The sequence below is a fragment of the Peromyscus leucopus genome, chromosome X, assembly GCF_004664715.2.
Source record: "Peromyscus leucopus breed LL Stock chromosome X, UCI_PerLeu_2.1, whole genome shotgun sequence".
In the NCBI taxonomy this organism is placed as follows: Eukaryota; Metazoa; Chordata; class Mammalia; order Rodentia; family Cricetidae; genus Peromyscus; species Peromyscus leucopus.
In genome coordinates this window covers 62,913,550-62,940,606 of record NC_051083.1, presented here as the reverse complement: position 1 = coordinate 62,940,606, position 27,057 = coordinate 62,913,550, and the positions used below count along the sequence as shown (strand labels likewise).

Here is a 27,057-nt window from a genome sequence, read left to right as displayed (position 1 = left end):
ATAAATTGCAAAGACTCTTTTAAGTCTGCAAATTACTTGCAGATAAAAAAATCAGAGTGAAACTTGGAAAAATAGTGCAAAGACGATCCCTCCTTAATTCCCCATTTAACCCACTGAACACTGTTGAGTTTTCATTACTGTCTCGCCCTCCCACCTCCTTCCTTATTGAAGCCTACTTGGAGTACAACCTTTGAGCTTTAGTGTTATCTTTCTCCTGTCTATATGCCCCCAGCATATACCACTGCAATGTAGCCATAAAAGTAGGGCTGTATCTTTTTTTCAGCACTCAGAGAAAGAATAAACATGTCTTTTGAAAGAAAATGCCTTTAATATGCTATCATTTTATTTTCAGTCTAGTAAGAGAGAACCATCAATAGCTTTACAGCAAGAAAGGGGAACTTACAGGTAAATGCGACTGTTACAGCCAAAGGTGCATCTTTTATGTATTAGGAATGAATTTGGACTTATCCTTTCAAACTGAGGAAGATCCCTCTCTGTAGGCAGAGGTCCTCATCAGCATCTGTAGTTGTCTTATTTTATGTCTGTGGAAAGTGACCTGATGCTCACAACTCGCTTTCCTTATCAGTAAAATGGAGTGATTGATGCCTTCTTCACACGTGTGTTGGAAGGAATATACTTCCAAGAGGTCCTGTCAGAAGTGGCTTTTCCTTAAATCTTTCAGCACTAATTGGTGTATCCTCAGTAGGAACCTTGGAACTATAAGCCCCTTTTCTGAGATTTCCTTAAGGACTGGGAAGACACAGTTCTTATTTTCAACCCCCAGACAAGTAATTGTCTTAAAACTAGAGGCCTGCCGGGAGGTGGTGGCGCACACCAGTGCAGGTTTATTCTGTGTGGTGAATATCTGTCTGCCTTGCTATCGACTCAATTAACCTGGCATGTGGTGTTCTAGTCTGATTTCATTGTTCTGACAAGATCTGAAATGGATATATCTTCCAAGTTCTATGATTAGGTATTTGATGGCAGACAAGTTTTATTCGAGGGGAAAAATGATCTCCTTTTTATTAGTCAGTGGCGATAGATTTGTAATAACCTCCTGATGCTGTTTTACAAACTTAGCTTGTTAAGAAAACTGGATGTTTTTAATTACTGTTTTAAAAGGTATCTAGAGATAGAGAAACTTCTGCTTACTTTCCTCCTACCCCTAAAAAAGACCACAAACACTCAGAATCAAATAACAAACACAAGAGCATATATGCGCATGTGCCTCTGGGCAGGACTGTCTGGGCAGGACTGTGTTTGAAAATCTATGCACAAGCAAGTTTCTGAAATTGTAAGGAAAGTTGCAAGGGCTCCTGAGTCTAGATTTTAAGTAGCAAAGCTTATCACTGAACTTCCTGCCCAGCCCCCATATAACAGTGTAGAATAGGAATTATCTGGGGAGAGTTTCTGAATGGGAGAGTCTTCTGAAATATCTCCAACTCATTGTGTGTCCATTGTTTGGAATTCTGCCTTATAAGGAATTACATCCAATCTCAACTGCCCTGCTGAAATCTTAGAGGCCAAAGAGACACTGCAATGGGAAGGGTGCTTCTGTTTCTCTGCTCTTGTTTCATTCGGAGACTATGACCTGTTGTATCTCAATTGGCTGAAATCCACGGACAGCAGCTGGAGTGGTGAAAAAAGTGTTGGGCAGGTCCCCAGGGCTGATGGAGCCAGAGTCACTTTGCACGGAACCTCCAGTGTTCTCAAACTGGGAGATTTTCTTTTTGATCATCTTTCTCTCCTTGGCTCTGCGATTCTGAAACCAGATTTTCACCTGAAACACAAAATGCTTTATACTTAATGGGGACTACCCTGAGTGTAGTCAACAGTGGCTGCTGGTCTTACAAGACCCCTTCAGGAACATCTCTTCATTTGAGCCTCATGGTAACTTTGTGAAGTATACCCATTTTACAGGTTCTAAAAAGCTGTGGCTCAGAGAGGGCAGGCATTTTGTAAGAAAAGAGACTGAAATAGTCAAATCTAGGACTACCAACTCTGAATGCAACTCACTCCTCTGCTACACAGTAGAAATAATTATATAAGGATGGCAAGGACTGCTGATGAAAGAGAACTATTTAAATAGCAAAGGTGATTACAATCGGTCATTAAGAGTAACTTCCTTGTATTAAAAAGTTAACAACACATAGAACTGGGTGAACAGGGTCATGGAATACCATCTATTTCTTGTTGGAAATCAACACCAGAGTGGTGTTAATGTGCCTACACATGGATGGAATGCAAACTGCTTGAGATAAGGCAATGTATTAACGGACTTTACCTTTCTAGATGTCTATGACTCCGGCAGCACTCCTAGACTAGGGAAAACTCACCAGGTGCTCATGTAATTGCAAAGCTGAATGAGTGGAAACTGCTGACCTTTGCCGCAACTTGGCCTTCACTGAGTACTCACAGTGAATTAAATTCAAGGCAGGCATCATGACATCATATAGACCAGAGACGATTACATTGCCTGTCTTGAATGACAGAAAAGCTCCATCCATGGAGCTGCAATGATGTGCAGTCCCTCTTGTAGTTTGACTGACAGGGAGCAGACAGTGGCCATAGTTGTGAAATTTTCACTTCTCACACTCAGTACTACTCGAGAGATCAGATCAAGGTTTGACTTGATTGATGAATTGTATTGGAATTCTGATCTATTTGCATCTCTGTGTTCCATCTCTTGTTCCCAGGCTTGTGCGATACCCACCCATTAAATAGTTAATAAATCCAAAGGCCAATGAAACAACACAGGATGAGTGTGGGTTTAAGGGTGCTTAAAGAAAGCCTCTGTCCTCTAGTTTGCTATTTCCTCCAAACCCCAGACAGTTGAAATGACTATGTGGGAAATGTTTGGCAATACCTGTCTCTCAGAAAGGCCCAGGTTAACTGCCAGCTCTGACTTCCTTCGGATGGTGATGTATCTATTGCAGTGAAATTCCTTTTCCAGCTCCAGCCTTTGATGATCGGTGTAAACCACACGATACTTTTCTTTTGTTCTTGTTTTCCCTGTTGGGGGAGAAAGCATGACATTTCATCTTATTCTGCTCCTTTGGAGATTTTTTTGGGTTAAAGGAACCAGTTACTCTTCTTACTTTTATTTATTACTTTATAAAGCAAATGTATTTTTAAACCAAATATGTCATGTGTGTTTCTCCATTAAATGCATTATCATCTATGGCCATGGTATCTAACTGGATGTGTATAAAAACATCCATCATTCTAATCTATCTATTTATCTATCTATCTATCTATCTATCTATCTATCCAAAACATCTTTTTAATGTTTCTCCTGAAATGATCAGTCAAATTCCAGCTATTCTACCATTGACCTACTGTTATATCAAACATTTAAAATAAACAGTCAACCCATGAATTTCATTCCATCCCCAACCAGTATGAACAGTAATGGCAACATGCTCCGTGAGTTACATTTTACACAATTCTTTCATGACTGTTTCCCATTAAGCATCTTATCGACTCTGTTGAATTATGCAGAGAATGTCTTATCCCCATTGTATAAATAAGGAACCCAAGGTTCAGTATAGGTAAGTGAATTTGTGCTAGTGAGCTTAGGAGTGTTGACCAAAACATGTACCTTTGACTCCCAAATCAGTATGCTAGATTTATTCCCAGTTTAAACCCGTTGGGAAGTGTAATCCCAAGTGTGGCAAACTATTCTGGAATCCTGACATAGTTACATGTACTACCTAGAAAGAATTTGTATAGTTTGAAAGGAAAATATTTATTGCTACTTAGCAAATTATGCTTCAAAATAGCTCCTATTTATTTTTTAAAAAGTGATAGTTTTCCAGTGGGAATCTTAAGGCATTTTTCATTTCCAAGTGGATAGTGAATGGGGGAAGGAGGGAGTGTTGACTTAAGCAGACTGAAGTGAGTATTCCACGTGCTTTGAAAAGATATCCAAACATTTGGCTTGTGTTACAACATTGAGCTAATTTCTCATGCTCTCCTTCAAATGGAGTGTTATTCCTCCTTTCAAATTTTCCAGAGGTGATTAGGAAGTTTCCCTTTCTTTTCAGTTTCTCTAACCCCCTCTAGGAGCTTGCTCTTTTTCTCTGTGGCTTTTAGAAACTTCTTCTGATCTTCTCTGGTTGTTTTTGATGTGAGATTTTGGGGAGCGACCTGTAGGACAAAGACTTCTTTAAAGTGGGTCCCTAAACTCCATTGAGGTGTTAAGATGCAGCACAGGCCTAACAAAGGAGCTACATAGCATGGATCCCATCCTGAACCCTCTTTACATTCAGGAACATCAACCAATTGGCTTGGAATTTACAAGCCCTAAACAAATGTCAGACACCCTTTCATCTCCAGGAAGAGGAAGGGGGAATGGATGCAGAAACAGATCTACCTCAGGATTCAACTAAATGGCTGGATAACTTCTGGACGACTCAGTGAAATGAAATTTCCCTCCCTTGAAATGATGGGTCCCAGCCAATTAACTTTCCTCACAGGCCCAAACTTTGAGCTAGATTTCTGAATCCACACAGAAACATAGGAAACCAGGGATCTGGCTTTTGGCATATCCCAAAGACAGAATGTATACTGAAGAATGAAAACAAAAACCTGAGGTTTAATTTGTTTTTAGGACCTCAAATTTTAGGATCAAAATATAATCCTGAGGAGCTAGTTCCTAAAACCCTTCCTGATCAAAAAGGGACCGAGTTTAAATTTTAACTTGATTCAGAGAGGTTAAAATTCAACTTGTGTGTGTCTGTGTCTTCAGTTTGGTCAATTAATCAGTAAATGTAAGCAGACTTCAAGAACTCTGGAAAGGTTGTGGTCCTTCCCCACCCCCATTGGTCATAAATTCCCCTCTTGCAGTTTCTTCTGAGGACAATAAAGTCAAGAGCAGGCCTCTTTATTTGCCATGAAAATGCTCACCCTTTCCGGCAATATAACCTCCAAAGAAAGGAGTGATGAGAAGAGCTTAGATGCATATCAAAGCGAAACAAGTGGTAAAGAGGGTCTGTGGCCCCAATCTGATAGATAAGACCGAAACCCCCAAGAAGACAGGGGAGTATACTACCTGCACAGTTTACAAAAAGAAAGAAATTGAAATTTCCTGGAACTCGTCTTGTGCTGCCTTCTCAGAACCACACCTCTTTCCCCCATTTCCTCTTCCCCTGAAATGACTGAAGGGATGTGGACACTTTCTGCTAGGGCGTAATGTCCATATTCCCATAACTAAAGCCAAACACCCAAAGCATGAAGAATACTTGTTTTTATTAGGTTCCTCTATTTTCCAGAGACAATGACATTTGGAGACCAAGGGATTCCCTTCTCAGCTGATATTGTGAGTTAATTTAGGATTGGAAAAAAGTCTAAGATGTATTAAGCAGCTATTTCCATTCCTCTGAAGTAAGAATTTCCTTACTTCTTCCACAAAGACTTGAACAAACACTTCCATAGTTCATAGTGGTCCTTCCCAGCACCCAGGAGACAGTGCCCTCACAGTTCATTAGGCAATGCCACCACATAGGATGACTTACAGTCACCATAAGTGTGTTTGAAATGGTGTTCAGTGGAGAGACTCATGGCTAAAGTGATGCCAGGCAGAAAAGCCCCACAGAGCTTTGGGGGCATGATGGTGATGACAGTGGGACAAAGATGAAGAGAACCAGTCTTCTTCCACAGGCAGTACCACCATGATGACTTCACCTAATGGCCATCCTTTACAGCTTTTAACTAAAAATCACATCCAAATTCATGTAAGAAATTGTCCAACAAAATATGAAAGACCAAGGAAGACAATGACAAGCCTCAAGAATCATTAAGTGAAGTGTCCCAATTGACGACAGCTTTTAAAGTATTTCCTTAGTCCTGAATGGCTTATCAGAATCAATCAAAATTCTTTCTCCTTTTGTAAACAGAGAAGCTTCTTTGCAGCTCTGCTTCGGACAGTGCCTGACCAATGCTCACACAGGGTCACAGTTCTGTACTAAAGAAAATGAAAAACAAAAACAAAACAAAAACCACTTGGTCTCATGCACTGGCATTGTTTAAAATATGAGACTGGATGAAAATATTAACATTCTAGAAACTTTTGGATAAGATACATTTCCTATAAGTTATGAAAAGGCATGTGTTTAGAATAGAATACTAAGAAAACTATGATCATCTGGAAGACAGTAATTTATTCTACATGTCAATCTGCTCACTTTCATTAGAAATCACAGCTGTAATGAGTGCCCCCCCTTAACTAAGTCTGTTTCAATTATCTTCATTAATATAGAAAACTGTCATTGATTGCCTTAATCCAAGGGAGGACTACTTCCAGTTTGTGGTCCACAGATTTTTTCCTCTCAGCCCTAAATCACATGTTGTTGTGCAATGCTCCAAGGTGAGCAGAAAGCTTAGGAAGATCTGACTCATTCATTTATTCAGTTTTACAAACATGTAACACCTGCTCTGTTTGTTAAGCATACAAGGGGGGTACATTTTGGTCCAAAGTGTCCAATGAGGGTGATGACATTGATTTTTGTGGAGTTTCTGGCCTGATACCATGAAAGAGACTAGAATCTCCAGAATTTATGTGTGTGCTGTGAGGTGCTCTTATGCATATTCATCATCTTCTTAAATTATTGATAATAACAACCTGAGCTAGAAGAAGACAGCACTAATGTGAACGTAAAAGGAGTTCAGATAGAACAGGTGTTGAAGTTCACAAAGCTTTGTCTACAGGACGAGTTGCCAAGAGTCCAAGGGGTTGCAATATCATTCTCAGTGTTATGCTTCTCCTAAACACTGAAAACCTTGTGAAGGTGGCATGATTACGTCAGGTTTGAGGCTTTAACAAATGAAGGTACACAGGCTAGGGAGGCTCCTTCTCAACTTCTCTTGGCATCAGAATTACCCAAAGAAGGCTCTGAGATATATATCAAAGGGAAGACTCAAAGACAGAGAGAACTGTTGTGTTTCCCCTCATCAACAGAAAATCCATCACATCATTTTCTTATCATGCCCTTTTCAAACCCTAATTGTTTTCTAGTTAAAAACAACGAGCCAGAGACACTCTTCCCCTAACAGGTTTCAAAGTATAACCCTAGACAGCAGCTACTCTCTATGTCCTTTTAAATGTGTGTATTTTGCTTATTATTAGGTTTTGGTGAATGGATGTTAATTTTACCCCCAAGATTAGATGTAACAGCAGCTCTGGGGATGGATACCCTACCCTAACCTCATTTTTTTAAAGTTACATGACTCACCCTTATTTTCTTTTTAATGCTGTCTACCACCACCTTTAAGCAAGTTTGGAAGTGTTACTTTTAACCTTAGTAATAAAACGGGAGCGTCCTCCTCCTGGCTGAAAACTGTCCCAGAGGCAGGACATAGTACCTTTCTATCCTCCCACCTTTGCTTTTTGGAGGAGAGAGAAGAGAAAACACAGGACTGTGAACAACATAATCATCGAATCAAATACTATTGAAATATCATCTCCAGAGAGATGAATGTGGTAGTCAAATGTCACCAACCTTTTCTAATAACAGGGAGCAAGTATTGGAATAATAAGAAAGTGCTAAGAGAACAACCACGCCGAAAACAAGCACATCACCCCATCCCTATCTAAGATTAAAGTGCAGGAGGAGCCTTCACTTCCTCTGTGAGCCTCGCTCCCCACCAGCTAGCTCCCAGCTCCCCGTGGTTGCCCACCAGGGCTTGCTGGGCAGCGACATTAGACCTTAAATTGGGATCTTTATGCCATCTTGTGTGTTGTCGCTGTCACATTCTGCCTCTGCAGTTCGTGGACACCTGCTGGAATAGCGACGAGGGCTTTAGGCACTTATTGGGGGGATACTAATACTCGTATTGGCTGTACGCTTGGCGGGTGTGAGTGTTGTGTCATATGAATTGACAGCTCAGTGCTGTAACCTCGCCCACTCAGTGCTTCCCTCGGTGGGAAGGAACATTGGAAAGGGATAGGCTTCAGACACTGCTAATTTGGGCGAAGGAAGCGGCAGCTTCGTTGAGAGTCCTGTAACTGAGGCTGCTTTGCCACGGAAAGCTTCTTAGACTGGGCCGCCGTCGGTTGCCCGCTAAGCAAGCACCTACTAAGGTGAACATCACCAGTTTTTGGCGAGTCTGCACACCAGGGTGGGGAAAGATTTGGAGACAGAACAGACAAGCATGGTGACAAGCTCAGCTGTCCTCTCACCCCATTCATCACATGTGCATCTGTTTTCCCATCTGGGCAACGACCGGGTTGGATCCCCATCCTTGTAGTTCATCGGGAGCACTGCCCATGCGATCACTCCCTTGACTGATCCAGAAAGGGTAAAACCAAAGCAAAGCAGAGCAAAGCAAACCAACAACCCCAACAAACCCCAGGAGAGGTTTAGTCCCAAGCGCTACTTTTAGCCGGCTTTGAACCTAGGCGCAAAGGAGGGAAGTATTTATCCTGCCAGCCAGCTACGCTGCGGGCTGCTTAGCTGAACTCTCCTGGGGAAGGCGGGGGTGGTGAAGAGTAAGAGGGCAGGCAGACCAAGAGCAGTGAAGGGAGGAAGGGAACAGTGCGGGGGACGGATTACTCACCGGTCACCTGCACAGTCTTGCGCATCCACGCGTAGGGGCTGTGGCGGCTCCTGCTGGGAGAACTGGCACCAACGGTGCCTGAGTCGATGGAGACCAATGACTCACTGGCCGGGGCTGGCAGGCTACCGCTGTTGCTTGCGCCGCTGGTGGGGCCCAGATTGCTGTAGTCTGGCGAGCCGAAAGCCGTAGAGCTTGAGGTCATGTCGTTCATGGGTACTGTGCCCATTGTACTGGAAAGCCCAGGGTATGTACTCCAGTCTTCCCGGGGCGGACTGTAGGGTGAGCTCCAGGCTCCCAGCGAAGGCTCGTGGGGATCCATGTTAGGCATATGAGGGTACCCCATGTAGTGTGGGTAAGCTGGGGCCGTAGTGAAGTTGGAGGCAGGCAGCGGACTACCACTGCTCCCAGAGGTGCCCACCCCGGTTGTGCTGCCTCCTCCAGGGCTCCTGAGAGTACCTGGGTACATGGCCGCTTCTTTTTCCAAAAGGCAGCTTCCGTACATGATGACTTGGATAGAAGAAGTTGCTCCCTAAGCCATCCTGAGGTCCCTGTAAACTTAGCTCCAACTCGGGTTTGAGACGCAAGAGAGAATCAGCACTAGCTGCGCCACTGCCTCCTCTTTGCGTCTGGGACTACTTGATTCTTCCTGTCCTACACCAGGTTTCCAGGTGACTGGTAGTGGGCCATAGGAGGGCCACCAAAGGCTGGGCTGACGTCAAGGGGCTTCTGGCTTTTACATAGCATTTGCATTCAAATGAAGGGTCATTTCACTTCCACAGGAACTTGTTCACTCCAGGCACCTTCTCCCCTGGCTCCCAGCCGCTTCTGGGATTCTTCTGCTTCCTTAGCACCAGTTTTGCGCTTTTGAAGGCAGCTGTTCCTCAAGAGATTCTGATCAGCTCCTTCAAAATGAGACTGAGACACACAAAGTCTTGCTCTCTTTATACTGAGGCCCTGTCTTTCACTGATCTTCAGAGCCCAGCCTGCTCTTCTGGTCTCCCCCTCTACCCATATTCTCGTGGTACGGGTTTTCCACTTGGCACTGACCCATCATGCCACTGTAAAGGATTTTCCCTTCTCCCACACACTCTTCAAGGAGAGGGCTTTGTTTCCACGGACAGATACTTGTTTCACAAATGTATATTCAGGATCCAGTGCATCAGGAAGTGTTGTAGGCACTGGGGGGTACAGTACTAACAAACATTTCTACTCTGACCTCCTCAAGTTACATTCCAGTTGGATGGGAGACTGCGTTAATTGGATGCTTAACAAATATGCACATATTAAAGCATAATGAAACATACAGGCTATGAAAAGAGGAAGGGAGGAGAGAAAGCAGGTGGCTAGTGCATTGTCCGAATGTCACATTAATGTACTAGTTTAAATATCTCTTTCTGCTTCAAAGTTAGTGCCTCAAAAGAAGTTCTTGCAGTCTCAAATCCATGGCAGACTTGCAATTTCCTTCCATAAGTATGAGTTAGCAGTCTATCACCTAGCTCCCCAGACCCTTCCAGCCATCTAAAAATAGAAGCCCCAACTACATCTACATTACAAGGCAGGGTTCATTAAGATGAAGCATGTAACCAGCTTGACTGCTGTACTCATTTATTCATCAGATACACTTTTGATAGGATTCTTGATCCGTTTTTTATTCAAATAAGGTGTCCCCAATAATTTAACCCTTATGACATAAAACGGATTTTAATAGTTTGTGTGACCGGTTTCCCACCCTCACCCCCTGTGGTAGACTTCTTTTTGGCTGGCTGGTTTCTTTTCAATTGCTGGTTTCTTGGAAGTTACAGCTTTTCCTGCAAAGGCTTCTTCGTGTTCTTAACAGCAATGGTCCTCTTTCCTTGCTGACTTTCTTGGCCTGTGCCCCTGCTCTAAGCTGCGTTCTCTGCACCCATTGTCTGCAGACCCTTCCACGCACCCCTTCCTGAACCCCGCTATGTACCACCATCTCTGTATCCCTTCTCTGCACCCCTTCTTTGTACCCCATTCTTTGCACCCTTTTGCATCCCCTTCTTCTCAGCCTCTTCTCTGCAGCCCCCATCTGATTTGGCTTTGGCTACTTGCCCCTGCTTTCTTTACCCAGTCTTTGTCCTTTCCGGCTCGGTGAAGACTGTGTTCTGTTGCAGGGTCCTCGTGTGTGGGTTTAGCTTCAACACGATACTCAGCTTCTTAGTAGATTCTTATTCAGGAGTCTGATGAATCTTTCTGTGTGTTGCCTGTAGGGCTCTTTGGCTTTTCAGGATTCTGCCGACATCTGTATTGATCATCTTGTATATGTGAAGGCTATAGTTACTCTTGAGGGAAATGGTTATAAACCTAGTGGCATATGATTCATCTAACTTTGAGAAAACACCGTTAGTCCAAATGCAGAAATCTCTTCCGCACCCATCGGGAGCAGTTTGCTTACGTTAAACAGAACAATTCCAGGGATGTTTCTGAAAGTCTTGATGACACCATTGTCTTCATTATAGATGGTGCAGTGTCCCCTGAACTGGATATAATGACACTTTCTCATTTTGCTCTTGCCAGCTCTCATTTGTAAAAAAACATAGAATTTTTAAAATTATTTTATTAATTCTTTGAGAATTTCATATGGTGCATTTTGATCATATTCATTCCTTCCTTCAAGTCCTCCCAGGTCCACCCCACCTCCTCTCTCCCCACCCAACTTTGTATTCGCTCTCTCTTTTAAAATTTATTTTTATTATTTTTAAGTGTGTGTGTGTGTGTGTGTGTGTGTGTGTGTGTGTGTGTGTGTGTGTGTTTGTGTACGCGCGCACACGCGCGCGCATGTAAGTGAGTGCAGGTGCCTGCAGAGGCCAGAGCTGGCTAGATCCTATTGGAGGTGTAGTCATAGGTGGTTGTAAGCCACTGGATGTGGTTCTAGGAATCCAACTCTGGTCCTCTGGAAGAGCAATATATGCTCTTAACTGCTGACCATCTCTCCAGCCCTCCCCCTTTAAAAAAACCAAACCAAACCAAAAATGAGTCCAGTTTATGTTGGCCAATTACTCTTGGGTGTGGGGTCAATATTTTTGGTGTGGTTCTAAGCTTTAAGTTTCTTAAACGAAACAGCTTCCATGGCCTTCTTGTAACTTTCAACCTTATCTTCAACCAACAAAGAAAGTTCAGGAACTTCCTTAATATGATAACTTTTAGACACGAGCATGCTGGTTAAAGCTGAGGCAGCCAGGGCAGAGCACATGCCACACAGGTTTGGGGTTCTGTTTACTTTCTCATACCATGCCAGGTGTTGATTGGGGCACATGGGTGTCCTCCTCAATACAAATTTCCAAAGACATCTGGCTAGACTGGTGGGTCCCACCACCTTAACTCTGGGAATTCCAGCTTAAGCTGTACCAGTATCAGGACTTAGCACTAGTCTATGAGTTGCTAATTCAGACAGTACAAAGCTGCCTATTGATTTTATGCAGGTTGGTGTGAACATGTTCACAATAACTTGTTGAATGGGAGCCTTGAATGCAGTGGACATACAATTTTATCCCCTTTCAGAGTAAAGCAATATGATGGAATGAAGAACTCCCATTATCAAATAGGAAGCACATGAAGATACAAAGCCCCAAACAAACCCTCCTTCAGGTATACCTTCTCCTTTCTGTCTTAGGCACCAAAGGATTCTGTGTATAGCAGAACTCAAGTGTCCCTCCTCCCAAACTCAAGGATTTTTAAGATCCAAGGAAAGCTAGAATCCTAGGGTTCTTCTGAGAATGACCAGCATGCTCTCCTCCTGGGTTACCTCAAAGCACAGAAGCCCATATTGCCTCTAAAATGGTGTCAGATAGTCACATAAGCAAGTTTCCCACCAGAAATAGATGCTTTGGTTATTATTCCCTTGCTTCTTCTCCTGCAGATTTACATTCTGACCCTTCATCCTTCCCAACTGGTCCCAGGATCTGGTGAAAGCGGTGAAAACTTCCACTCACTAGAGTGGAGAGAAGAGAAGAACAACTATTTATTAAGTAGTGGGTGCTAAACTGGGTATGAATAAAGCATCTGACCTTATTAAACTTGTATTCTAATTTCAAATATTACATTATTTATTTAATTATTTGTGTGTGTGTGTGTTGGAATGGGGAGGTCAGAAGACAACTTGTAGGAGTTGATCTCCTTCTGCCATGTGAATCCTGGGGATTGAACTTAGATGGGCAGGCTTGTCAGCAACTGAAACATCTCATTGGCCCTTACGTTTTTATTCGAATGGCATGTTATTAGATAATTACATTTTGTGGCATGTCAAACAGCAATAACGTCTATGAAGAAAAAGAAAGCAATAGATAAAATGGACTGCTGGAGAAAGATGCAGCAATTTTAAATTAGTGGTCTCCAAGAATTTCTCTTAGAAATAACATGCATAAAAGACAAGAGTTGTTGGAATATGTCACGAGGAAAGATCTATACCAAGGGAACCAGTGAAAAAAGAATGTTCGTTTTCTGTTGGAGAAAGGCTTTGTGGTTAAAGGAGTAGATAAGGTCCAAGTACTGAGGGGGGAGTGAGATTTTGTAAAGATTAGGATTTTCTCTAAGTGAGGTACTGATATTGTAGGATTTTGAGTAGATGAATACCATGGGGAATTGCTTTGGCTGTTGAATTTAAAATGGACCATAGATTTGGCATGGAAGAAGGCATCTATAAGCAGCCCCAGCATTTGGCAGGTAGAGGGAGAAGGATCAGGTTTTCAATCCATTTTCAGTGACATAGTAAGTTCAAGGGCAATCTAGACTACATGAGAAACTGCCTCAAAACTAACAAACAAGTAAACAAACAAATTACCAAACACTGTAAGCAAGCAAATAGATTGTAGTTGCAGCACTTGGAAGGCTGAGGTGGAAGAGTGCCACAAGTTTAGAACCAGTCTGAACTGCCTAGTGAGTTCAGGCCAGGGTGGGCTACATAGAGAGGCCACATCAAAAAACTAAAATAAAAAGGAGGAAAGAGGAAAGAGGAGAAGGAAGAGAAGGAGAGAAAACAACATAACCCAAAGAATCCAATGTTACACATGAGGAGACAGAGGGCTCGAAAGGGCAAGATTTTAAGGGACTGAAGGACAGAACTATGATTGAAAAACAGGTCTGTTAACTATCAGTTCATCGTTCTTTCCACTAAAAGGTACTATTTTTGCATATGTACTCTCTGTTCCTGAACTGTCTCCACAATCTCCAAGTTGTAGAAAGAAAAACAAGTTCAATTTCTCTGCTTCACAAGACTCAGCTCCAATACCTAACTCCTCCCCAAAGTCTCATGGAGTAATCTTTCTCTCAGAAAGTTACCTTCCTTTTTATGTTTGAGTCCCATTAGAGACGCCTGTCCCTAAACGACGGCCACAATTTGGTCTGCTTCAGAGCTATTTGAAGTCTTAACTGACTCTTTTGGGATTTGAGCACTTTGAAAGAACATGAGCTGATGTGTTTGTGTCCAGTAGAATGGAACACCCTCTACTAGGCATTTTTGGGAAATATTTATGTACTGAATCAGTAAAGGACCTTTGGATGGTGAAAGGACTTTGGATTGTGGATTGGAAACCATGGTGACCCAGTGACCCATCTACAGGGAGTGGGGGCAGGGGTGGTAAGAACATTGCTCAGTGTTTGCCAGGGTTCCACTTCAGGATTCTCCAGTTTTGTTGTTGTTGTTGTTGTGTGTATGTGTGTGTGTGTCTGTGTCTGTTGGAAAAGGGACAGACAAGGAATCTAGTTTATTTAAAAGCAACTTTTGATTTCTTTCTTAACTTGAGTATTAACCAGAGAGGCAGCTTTACTACAGGAAGTGAAAGAAGCATGGGTGGAATGGGGCTTCAAACCCTGGGAGAATTCTTTTCACTGTCCAGGTTAATTTTAAGGCCGAAGGAGATATTGAATGTGAAATTTTTTTTTAAATGATTGATTTATTTACATTGGTGCATTTGTGCAAGGGTGTTGGATCCCCTGGAACTGAAATTAGACAATTATGAGCTGCCATGTGGGTGCTGGGAATTGAACCCGGGTCCTCTGGAAGAGCAGCCAATGCTCTTAACCGCTGAGCCATCTCTCCAGCCCTTGAATGTGAAATTATTGATGGACCATGGGGATCTGGTTAAGCCTTTTAATGCTTGGAAGAACTCATCACTTGAAAATTTTTTTCTAAACCTGGATTGGCCCCTCAATGCTGCTGGAGTAGTTGAGAGCATTTCTCCATCCCAGCACATTCCTCTCTAACCACTTGCTCCACCTCCCTGGCCCAGACTGGGGCCAGGTTTGAGCTTTTGCCAAGGGATCTGAAGAGTAGAATAATCTCTTTGTCTTATAGAGCATGGTCCTGTTATCAATCTTAGGGTCCTCTTAGTCCTGAGAAGGACACCCAGAGTTCAGAACTTAAGAACTGATGGAATGGTAATTGAGGATGAGACTAGATCAGAGACTTACCCAAGGCACACACTAGCAGACTACCCATGTAACTGGGAAAGCTCAGACATAATTCACTATGGACCTCCACAAGACACTCCACTTGAAAAATGGGACAGACAAAAAGCTGTCTGAAGTAATGTTGAGAGAGTTGAGTATACCAACAGTGTGCTCAACAAATAGCTGTTTATTGCTATCACCCACAGAGTGGCTGAGACTACAAAGTATGGGCCTACCATGCCTCCATGGTTCCACTCATGAATGGAATGCCTGGTAATGGGTGTGAAGGCTGAGAATAGTGTGGACATCTCTACCTGTTGACTCTCTCTGTTCAAGCTCTGCCCTGCAATCTATCTACCCATTCCCACCTTTCTCCTCGAGCTTGGTGGAGCCTTAGTGGTGCTAATGCTCAAATGAACATCTTCTGACCATCTTCATCACTCTGATGAACATTTGCACTTCCAGGGAGGGTGTTCTAGAGAATTAGAACCACTAAGTATTGGTCAAAGCAAGGTCAAAGTATGTTTTTATAATAAGATTGGAGTATTTTGTGAGAATGTGAAGAATTAGGATAAATACCCATTGGAATGGTTGAGGACTAGAGTTCTATAGTAATCTTAATTGAGGGCCCAGATTCCCAGTTTTGGATAATGAGAATAAAAGAAAACTGTGGAGGTCCAAAGCGAGGTGAAAGCCAAAAGTTAACACAGTGAAGAAATAGGCTTCTTAGACATTCGAAGACTTAACTCTGAGGGAAAGTTGTATATGAGGAGGCAAGTGGGGGCCATTTACTAATGTCAAGGTCTCAGACATGTATATGGGAAGGGTTTTGCGGAAGAGAGAGGACAGAGGAAAGCAAAGATCAACCCCTAATAGGGAGGCATTGCGAGCCCAGTGTTCTAATCATAGCAGAGGGACCTTAAATGACAGCTGGAGAGGACAAAAATGGTTGACTCTAAAGTAAAGAGAGAAATGCACGTCCTGGCTGGTGGCTGGAGGAACAGAAGCAGAAGTCCAGTTCACAGAGCATGTAGGTACTCCCAGTCAGAACTCAGGCATTTGCTCCTGGACATTTCCAACAGACTCACCAAAATCAAAGGGATTGAATGGTTTTTGGCCCTATTTTACACACTAGTAGAGGGAAGGGGTAGGATTGGAAATTCAGTGAGACTTGGTAACTGTGGCCCAAGGTAAAAAGAAGAAAAATATAGCACAGAGCTGCTTTGATAATCACTTGGTCTAATGACAGTGTTCATGCCTGCCTGGGGATTGGTACTTGGGAAAATATAGGTTAGGTACTGTGGCCATATTTGTTGAAGACAGCATAAGAAGGAAAAGTTGCAAGACTGTAACAGGAAAGATAAGTTCTAAGAAGAACATTCCTACTGTAAGGTCCAGTAGGTACTGCAATGGGTGAACAGGTTGATCAAAGTAAAGTGGAACCCCTTCACAACTTCACAACTATAAACATCTCATACGTGCCGGGCGGTGGTGGCGCACACCTGTAATCCCAGCACTCAGGAGGCAGAGGCAGGTGGATCTCTGTGAGTTCGAGGCCAGCCTACTCTACAGAGCTAGTCCAGGACAGGCTCCAAAACCACACAGAGAAACCCTGTCTCGAAAAACAAAACAAAATAAATAAATAAATATAAATAAAAATAAATAAACGTTTCATACTATAGTGGCACATCTCTGAAACTCTAGTTTTATAATTTGTTCTTGATACCTATATTGTGTGGGTGTTGTCAAATACATGATGTGTATCTACTGTTACAGGACTATATAGAATACTTTCATTGCCCTATTGGTCTAATCTTTGTCTATTCATCATCTATCTCTGTCGCTTAGCATCTACTGATCTTTTAAAACTAATTCTGTTCAGCCTTTACCAAAATGCCATATAGTCAGAATTATATAAGATATAGCATTTTGCTGGGCGGTGGTGGCGCATGCCTTTAATCCCAACACTCAGGAGGCAGAGGCAGGCGGATCTCTGTGAGTTCAAGGACAGCCTGGGCTACAGAGTGAGTTTCAGGACAGGCTCCAAAGCTACACAGAGAAACCCTGTCTCGAAAAACCAACCCCCCCCCCCAAAAAAAAAGATATAGCATTTTCAGATCATCTTCTTTCACTCAGAAATACAAACATAAAGTTCCACTATGTCTCTCATGGTGTTGCACCTCATTTCCTTTTAGCAATGAAGATTATACCATTATTTGAATATATTGTAGTATATTTATCCATCTGCCTGCTAAAGGACATCTTGACAATTACAGGTAAAGCTGCTGTATCCATATGTGACTTCTTTTGTGTAGGTATGTTTTCAGTGCATTTGAGTAAATATCAGGAAACACAACTGATGGATTATATGGCAATAGCATATTTGGTTTGTGAGAAACTGCCAGAGTAGAGTATCTTCAAAAGTGTCTCTACTGTTTTTCTTTCCTCTAGCAGCACATGGGAATTATAGGTGTTCTGCATCCTCGCCAGTATTTGGTGTAATGTTGTCAATGCTCTGAATTTTGGTGATTGTAATTCCCTAATAATATCTGATGTTGGATATTTTTTCCAACATAATATTATTGGTTATTTGGGAATTTCCCATAATTCACCCCCATCACACTCACTTCCCAGTCCTCCCAGATCTGCGTCCTCCACCCTTGTGACCTCCCCCCACAATAAAAGAAGAAAAAGTCCAATTTGTGTTGCCCGTATATTTATTGGAGCATAGTTAGTCTCCCAGTAGCCAGCCCCTTAGAGAAAACTGAGTCATGTTGTAGCCACCCCTACCCCATGCACCAGAAGCCCTCAGTTGTGGAAAGCTTCAGCATCCTTATCTCAATGGCTTCCTGTTGAGGCTGTTTCATTTTGGGGGGTGGGGTTGTAGATGTAACCGTCTTGTTAAATAAGAAACACAGAGCGAATTGTAAAGTTAAAAACCCAAGAGGTCAGAGCAAAAGCTAAGAGCTAAAACCTTACCCTTTACTGTCGCTGTCTTCCTTCTCAGCAAGAGACCTACTTTTTGTGTGTTTGTTTTTATTTTGTCTTTTTATTGGTTGTAAACCCAACCACATGACCTCCTCGTCACTGTCCATCTATACAGACCTCCAGGTCTTTTATGGTTGGTATTGAGATTAAAGGCGTGTGTCTCCATGTTGGCTGTATCCTTGAACACATAGAGATCTGTCTAGCTCTGCCTCCCAAGTGTTGGGATTAAAGGCGTGCACCACTACTGCCCAGCTTTCCTATGGCTTGCTATTAGCTCTGACCCCAGGCAACTTTATTTATTAACATACAAATAAAATCACATTTCAGTACAAATAAAATATCACCATATTTTCCCTTTTTTATCTTAATAAAAAGGAAAAAGTTATAACTAATATAAGAAAAACTATATACAAAAGTACAATAGCTATATAGTATATATACAAGCAATAAATACCTAAACAATGTCTAGTCCATTTGTATTTGACAAAATCAGAAAAAATAATTTCATTATCTATCTTATTTTGGTAACTCCAAAATGTACCTAATTTACTTTCTATCCTAACTAATCTTCAACTATAACTAACTAATCTTCAACTATAACTAACTAATCTTCAACTCCCTCAGAGACCCAAGAAGGAAATAATATTACCTAATAAAAATAAAAACAGGAAGTGTGTGCAAGAAACTTCCAAAAAAATGTGAGTTGAAAGAAACAGCCAGCTGCCTGGACAGTCACCTGAGGTTTCTCCGCAATGTTAGGGCATCATCTTCAGCCTATAGGCTTAGTGTATCTGACAGACTCATTTGTGAAGTAGGATGTACACAAGGTCAACAGTTCGACCTCACATTTGGCTGACCTCACATTTGGCAAGAGCAGTCCATGTACTAGAAACACCTGAATTCCACTAGTGTTATGTCATGATTTAGGATTTTAAATTTTGGAAATTGTTGATGTTTTTTTGAATTTAGCAGTCCATTTTTCTTTGCTCTGTGTGTGTGTGTGTGTGTGTGTGTGTCTTCATCTCAGCATCGTTCTGTATAAATAAAACACTGATTGGTCAGTGGCCAGGCAGGAAGTATAGGCGGGACAAGGAGAGAGGAGAATTCTGGGAAGTGGAAGGCTGAGTCAGGGAGACACTGCCAGCCACCGCCATGACAAGTAGCATGTGAAGATGCCAGTAAGCCATGAGCCACGTGACAAGGTATAGATTTATAGAAATGGGTTAATTTAAGATAAAAGAAGTAGATAACAAGAAGCCTGCCACGGCCATACAGTTTATAAGTAATATAAGCATCTGAGTGATTATTTTATACGTGGGTTGTGGGACTTCAGGGCCATTGTGGGACCTGGAGAGAAGCTCTCCAGCTACATGGGGTGGATGGGGATAGGGGAGAGAAGTTGTCACAGAAGCTTTCTATGTCTCTCATTTTCAACTGTGAGTCTGCCATCATTGATTACACTGCAAAAGAAGCTTCCTTACCCTTTCCAGTCTGTGGAAGCAGGGATCATGGACATCAACATGGCCTCTGCTGCAGCACAGGCCTAGGACACCATAGCCCTTAGCAGCAGCACAGCCTATGAGCTGCTACATGGCCTGCGCACAACACAGACCACAGACACCAACCAATATGGTTCCTGGCTGCAACCTAGCATGGGCCTTGGACATTAATATGGCCACCAGTGGCAGCCCAGACCACAGACATCCACATGAACCTTGGTCTTCAATGTTGAACTCTACCCCACTCCCATCTATCTACCTTTTCAGTGAAGTATTCAAGAGTTTTGCTCATATTAAAAGTAGATTGAGCTGGGCGGTAGTGGTGCATGCCTTTAATCCCAGCACTTGGGAGGCAGAGGCAGGTGGATCTCTGTGAGTTCAAGGCCAGCTTGGTCTACAGAGTGAGTTCCAGGACAAGCTCCAAAGCTACAGAGAAACTCTGTCTCAAAAAGCCAAAAAAAAAAAAAAAAAAGTAGATTGTTTTCTTATTGTTGAGTTTAAAAATTAAATTACATTTACTTATTTATTCATGTGTTGTGGAGAGGGCATGCCACAGCATGTGTGTGGAAGCCAGATAACAACTTGGGGGAATCACTTTTCTCCTTCTACCATATAGGTCTATGGCTCAAACTCAGGGCTTTAGGCTTGGTGGCAAATATGTTTAACTGCTAAGCCATTTTGTTGACCCTCATTGTTGAGTTTTAAGAAATGGTTATTGTGGTTTTTTATAACAGCTTTTTATTATATATATTTTTTCCAGTGTTTTTCTTGATTTGTGGCTTGTCTTCACATTCTTTTGACACTATTTTCTGCAGTATGTAAGTTTTAAATTTTAATGAAGTTCAGTGTATCAGATATTCCTTATGTCTATCTTGTCCCTGATGTTCTGTCTAAAGTATCGCCACCATATCCAAGTTCATCTAGGCTTTTTCCTGTTGTCTTTAGATGTGTTATAGTTCTACATTCAGATGTGTAGTCCGTTTATTTTTTTACCATCCAGCTCTGCCTTGGTTACTGTAGCTTTATATAAATTATTAATGCCATCTAATGTCAATCTTCCAACTTTCTTTTCTCCTTCAATACAGATACTTTTAGCTATAGGGTTACACCCTGAAAAACTTGTCATGAGTTGAAAGTATTATAAATTGAAAATATATTTGAAACAACTAACCTGCTGAACATCGTAGTTTATCCTAGCCCATCTTAAACATACTGAGAATACTTACAATAGCCTATAACCAGAAAAGATTATTTAATACAAATCCTATGTATGATAAAATGCTGACTATTGCATGTAGTTTATTGAAAAGATTAAAATTCCAAATTTGAAGTATCATTTGTACTACTGTCTAGTTGAAAAGTCACATCAATTTGGTTGTGTTTATGCCCTGGTTCTTCCCTTTCAGATAAGTAAGTAATTTCTTTTTGATTTTACATGAATGCACAGTTGAATATTGTAAAGAAACTTGGTCATTTACAAAGTTGAAAAATTTAAAGTCTGTAGGACTTTTAAAATTACTCTGTATTATGTATTATTTATTTATTTATTGTTGCTGCGATAAAACACTATGACTAAGACAATCTATAGAAGAGTTTATTTGGGCTTACAGTTCTGGAGGCATAAGGGTCTATCATGGTGGGGAAATGATAGGCACGGAGGCTGGAGTAGCAAGCAGAGAGCTCAAGTCTTGAATTATAAGCATGAAGCTGAGATAAGAAACTAGAGAATAGCATGAATCTTTAAACTTTCAAAGCCTGTACCTAGTGACATACTTCATCCAGCAAGGCCATACCTCATTTTTTGTTTGTTTTGTTTTGTTTGTTTGTTTTTTGAGACAGGGTTTCTCTGTGTAGCCTTGGCTGTCCTGGAACTTGCTCTGTAGACCAGGCTGACCTTGAACTCACAGAGATCTACCTACCTCTGCCTCTGGACTACTGGGATTAAAGATGGTTGTCACTACTGCCTGGCTAAGGCCATACCTCTTAAACTTTTCCAAAGAGGGGCTGTGGAAATGGCCCAGCAGTTAAGAGCACTGGCTGCTCTTCCATAGGACCTGGATTCAATTCCCAGCACCCACATGGCAGCTCACAACTGTAACTCCAGTTCCAGGGGATCCAATATGGATATACATGCAGGGAAAAACATGAATGCAGCTGAAATAAAAATTAAAAAAAAAAAAAAACTTTCCCCAACAGAATCACCAACTGAGGACCCAGTTTCAAATGCCTGAGACCATGGGGGACATTTCTCATTCAGACTATCACACATTATATTTTACACTATGATATTAACATGAGATTTGAGAGAAAGGAAAAGAAAGGAAAGCTTATGGTTTAATCATGATATATCTGTATGCCAACTTGATAAGGGGTCAATTTTGCCTGTTTTCAGAAATTTGACATATACTAGAGTTATCTGAGAAGAGGGAACTGTGGTAGTTTGACAGAAAATGGCCCCCCATAGGGAATGGCATTATTAGGAGGTGTGGCCTTGTTGGAGTAGATGTGGTCTTGTTAGAGGAAGTGTGTCACTGTGGAGGCAGGCTTTGAGGTATTATATATGCTCAAGCCATGCCTGGTGAGACAGTTCATTTTCTGTTGCCTGTCAATCAAGGTGTAGGACTCAGCTGGGCTGCGGTGGCGGTGGCGGTGGCGGTGGCGGCGGCGGCGGTGGCGGCGGCAGTGGTGGTGCACACCTTTAATCCCAGCACTTGGGAGGCAGGCTAGGCAGATCTCTATGAGTTCAAGGCTAGCCTGGTCTACAGAGCTAAAACTACACCCAAACTACACAGAGAAACCCTGTCTTGAAAACAAACAAACAAAAACAAAGACAAACAAACAAACAAAGATGTAGGACTCTCAGCTTCAGCACCATGTCTGCCTGCATGCTGCTATGTCCCACCATGATGATAATGGACTAAACCTCTGAAACTATAAGGCACCCAATTAAATATTTTCCTTTATAAGAGTTGCCATGGTCATGGCATCTCTTCACAGCAATAGAAATCCTAACTAAGACAGGAACCTCAATTAAAGAATTACCTTTACCTATTGGCCAACAGACATGACTGTGGTATATTTTCTTGATTAATGATTGATATTGGCTGTCCCATTCCTGGTCAGGTAGTCCTGGGTTGCATAATAAATCAATCTGAGCAAGCCATGGAAAACAATCCAGTAAGTGGCATTATTCCATGGTCTCTGCTTCAGTTTCTGCTTTGAGTTCTTCCCTTGGCTTTCTTCAGTGATGGACTCTAACCTGTAAGATGCAATAAACCCTTTCTTCCCCACCTTTTGGTCACAGTGTTTTGCCATAGCAACAGAAACATAACTACAACAGCAACCAAGAGTAATAGCAATAGCCTGTGTAATTTTGGTCCCTCTAGGGCTTTCCTGACCAATAATCCATAGGAAGATATCCTGTTTATGGCACTGAAATTTTCATTTAATGGGCCATATCATCTGGGAGCTGTCTGCACATGCAGGGTTGTAGCCGGAAGGTTTCTCCAGTCCCGCCTGGACTCATGGTCCCACAGCTGCTTATAAAATAATCACTCAGAGGCTTAATATTGTTTACAAACTATATGACCTATGGCAGACTTATTGCTAGCTAGCTCTTATAACTTAACCCATTTAAATTGCCAGATGGCTGTGGCATTACTGGTCTGCTGGCATCTTGTTCCTCCTTTGGTAGTGGGCTGGCATCTCTCCTGCCTCTTCCTTTTTTCTTCTTGTCTCTCTCCTTGGATTTCCCACCTGTCTGTGAGCTGCCTTGCCACAGGCCAAAGCAGCTTATTTACTAACCAATGGGAACAACATATATTCACAGTGTATAGAAAGACCATCTTGCAGCACAGGGTATTTCTGTTTAAAATTTGTTTTTATAGTATATTATATTTTAAATCAGTTTAATGTCCTCTGTCTCTGTCTCTGTCTCTCTCTCTGTGAACTTGACATAAGATAGATTCATTTATGAAGAGGGAACCTCAGCTGAGCAAATGCCTCCATAAGATTGGCTTGTAGGTAAGTCTGTGTGACATTTTCATGATAGACAACTGATGTAGAAGGACCCAGGCCACTGTGGATGGTGCCATCCCTGGACAGGTGGTCATAGGGTACATAAGAAAGTAAACTGAACAAGCCAGGAGGAGCAAGCCAGTAGGCAAGGCTCCACTTCAGTTCCTGTCTCCAGGTTCCTGCCTTGACTTTCTCAGTGATGAACGGTGGTTGGGATGTGTAAGCCAAATAAACTCTTCCCTCCCCAAGTTGCTTTTGGCTAAGCAATAGAAGCCTAGCCAAGACACTCACAAAGTAGAGGATTTCTGCATTGATATATTCATATATCATTAGTTTTGGTTAATCCACCTCCTTTGCCATATTCTTCATTATCTCCCTATTCTCATCCCCACTTATACCATACTTTTTTGTGTTTTTTCAAGACAGGGTTTCTCTGTGTAGCCCTGATTCTCCTGGAACTCACTCTATAGACCAGGCTATCCTTGACTGCCTAGATCTGCCTGCCTCTGCCTCCTGAGTGCTTGGATTAAAGGCGTGCGCCACCACCTCCACCTGGCCCCTACTTATACCTTTAACCCAGAGTATTCCTCCCTGTTCTTACCTGTCACCTACGTGCTATCACCTCTGATTGGTTTTTACTTGAGTTGCATGATGGTAGATTTCCATACAGTTTTTTCCCATCCACCTTTCATTTTGATTAAACTCCCCCCATCCTTTGTTCGCATACCACCACCACTCCTTCCATGTTTGAATTTTTCTGCACCCAGTATTCTCCCTCTTTATTTTTGTTTTGCCATATTTTATCATCTTTCCTCCTTTAATGCACCCATCTTCAGTATCCCATTTCTAATTACCTGACTTTTGCATGTATTCCAAGTTAAAACAAAAGAGTTAATGTTATGATCCACATATGTGAGAGAACATGTGGCATTTGTCTTTGTGAACTTGAGTGACCTCTCTGAGTATAATTTTTTCTAGTTCCATCTATTAGGCTGCAAATTTCCTGATTTCATTTTTTCTTTACAGCTGGGCAATATTCCATTGTGTACATATGTGCCACAGTTTTTTATCCATTCATTTTTTTTTTTGGTTTTTCGAGGCAGGGTTTCTCTGTGTAGCTTTGCGCCTTTCCTGGAGCTCACTTGGTAGCCCAGGCTGGCCTCGAACTCACAGAGATCCGCCTGCCTCTGCCTCCCGAGTGCTGGGATTAAAGGCGTGCACCACCAACGCCCGGCTCCATTCATCTTTTGATGGATATCTAGGTTGTTTTCATTTCTGAGCTATTGTGAATAGAGTAGTAATGAACATTGATGTGCAAGCATCTCTGGAGTAGGATATACCATCCTTTGGTATATGCTCAGAAATGGTATAGCTGGGTCACTTGGTAGATCTAGTTCTAGTTTTTTGAGGACCCTTCAGACTGGCTCCCAAAGTGACCCTAGTTTATACCCTTATTAACAGTATAAAGGTGCCTTTCTCCTCACATCCAGGCCAGCATTTGTTGTTATTTGTTATCCAGGTTATCTCTACTCTTACCTTAAGTGTAAGGAATCTTAAGGTGGTTTAAATCAGCATTTCCCTTCTTCTTCTTCTTCTTCTTCTTCTTCTTCTTCTTCTTCTTCTTCTTCTTCTTCTTCTTCTTCTTCTTCTTCTTCTCCTTCTCCTTCTCCTTCTCCTTCTCCTTCTCCTTCTCCTTCTCCTTCTCCTTCTCCTTCTCCTTCTCCTTCTCCTTCTCCTTTCTTCTCCTTCTCTTCTCCTTCTCCTTCTCTTTCTTCTCCTTCTCCTTCTCCTTCTCCTTCTCTTCTCCTTCTCTTCTCTTCTCTTCTCCTTCTCCTTCTCTTCTTTCTCCTTTCTTTCTCTTCTCCTTCTCCTTCTTCTTCTTCTTCTTCTTCTTCTTCTTCTTCTTCTTCTTCTTCTTCTTCGAGCTGAGGACTGAACCCAGGGCCTTGCGCTTGCTAGGCAAGAGCTCTACCACTGAGCTAAATCCCCAACCCCTATTATTATTATTATTATTATTATTATTATTATTATTATTATTATCCATTTGTATTTTTTGTTTTGAGAACTTTCTGTTTAGTTCCATAGTCCATTTTTTAATTGGGTTGTTTCTTTTCTTGATTTTTAGATTCCCCCACCCCATACTTTACATATTTTAGACACTGACGTTGGATGCCTAGATGGCAAAGATTTTCTACCATTCTATGGGGTGCCTCTTTACTTGACTGACAATTTCCTCTGAGAAGCCTTTTAATTTCATGAGATACCATTTGTCAATTGTTTGTCTTTGTGAACAATGAGAGTCTTTGATTGCATCTGTAAATCAAAATATTTTCCCTAATTTTTGTTCTAGCAATTTCACAGTATCAGGACATATATTGAGGTCCTTGATCCATTTGGAGTTGAGTTTTGTGTGTAGTATGAATGACAAACATCCAGTTTTTTTCCCTGCATGTTGAGATCCAGAATTCCCAGCATGATTTCTTGAGAGATCTCTTTTCTACAATGTATTTTTTTGGTATCTTTGTCAACGATCATGTTGCTGTAATTTGACAAACTTTGTATTTGGGTCTTCTATTCCATTGATCCATGACTTCCCTTTTGTGTCCACACCATGATGCTTTTTATTACTGTGGCTCCGAGGTATAATTAAAAATCAGATAAAGTGATACCTCTTAAAGTATTCTTTTTATTCAAGATTGCCTTGGACATCTCACAGCTGCTTTAGCAGAAGCTGCAGACCCAGAGCAGAAACAGGATTGAACTCTAGATTAGGTTCACAAGCATGTGTGAAGTTCCACATCTCACAGTTGTTTCAGCAGAAACTGCAGACATGTGATAGAGACTGGATCTGATTCAGAGTAAGGCACACAGATAAACAGTGAAAGCTCCAGACCCAGGAAGGAGGCCCACACTGACACAGGGCCGTGCCAGACCTCCAGAGGAAGATAAGAGAGTCTCTGGCCCTAAATACCAGCCCCAAAGAGGGGTATTACACCTCAATTCTACCAAAACTTAGTCTTCCCTGGAACACTGCAAAAACCGTCACTGATGGAAAAAAAAAAAGAGGGCTTGAATTTAAAAGAGCAAAATACAAAAGAAAGAAAGGAAGGAAGAAAAAAAAGAACCAACATGAAAAACAAGATAACATGTTTAAAAAAGCCCACTAGTCCTATAGTAATGGCTCTCAATGGTAACAATTTAGAAAAAAACTTCCAGAAAAAGAATTTGATAAGAATAATTATAAGTAGATTAAAAAACTTAAAGAAGGCATGCATGTATCCCAAGAGAACAAAATCAGAGCTGAATGAAATGAAGCAAATCCAAGTTATAAAACTTGAATTCAATAAAATGAATTGTTGAAGGGAAAACAAACTGAAATGATGCTAAAAATTAAAAACTCAGTAAACCAAATTAAACGCTCAGTGGAAAGCCTTACCAACAGAATGGATCATGTGGAAAACAGTATCAGGGCTGGAATATAAGGTAGAGAAATAAGCTCATTCAGTAAAAATCAATGAGGAATTTAAAAAAATTTGAAAACTCTGGGACACAATGAAGAGACCAGGTTGTGAGCCTAGCGTTTAAT

General features: G+C 41.7%; 1 protein-coding gene and 1 pseudogene across 1 annotated transcript; both read right to left on the bottom strand.

Annotated features, from left to right (window-relative positions):
* Window positions 1–306: 306 nt before the first annotated feature.
* Window positions 307–9,230, bottom strand: Cdx4 (caudal type homeobox 4). Its single transcript, XM_028891965.2, has 3 exons — window positions 8,557–9,230; window positions 2,867–3,012; window positions 307–1,780 (listed from the first exon to the last, which is right to left on the bottom strand). The coding sequence occupies exons 1-3, from the start codon at window positions 9,056–9,058 to the stop codon at window positions 1,574–1,576; spliced, it is 855 nt and encodes a 284-aa protein (XP_028747798.1). The 5' UTR covers window positions 9,059–9,230; the 3' UTR covers window positions 307–1,573.
* Window positions 9,231–10,643: 1,413 nt separating this feature from the next.
* On the bottom strand, window positions 10,644–12,061 carry LOC114708587 (annotated as a pseudogene).
* Window positions 12,062–27,057: the final 14,996 nt, after the last annotated feature.

Excerpts from the sequence above, each read along its gene's own strand:
- Cdx4 (XM_028891965.2), bottom strand. The coding sequence starts at position 9,058 with ATGTACGGAAGCTGCCTTTTGGAAAAAGAAGCGGCCATGTACCCAGGT. Across the intron at positions 3,013-8,556 it reads CAAGACTGTGCAGGTGACCG|GGAAAACAAGAACAAAAGAA; the intron begins GTGAGTAATCCG and ends CTCCCCCAACAG. Across the intron at positions 1,781-2,866 it reads TGGGCCTTTCTGAGAGACAG|GTGAAAATCTGGTTTCAGAA; the intron begins GTATTGCCAAAC and ends TTTGTGTTTCAG.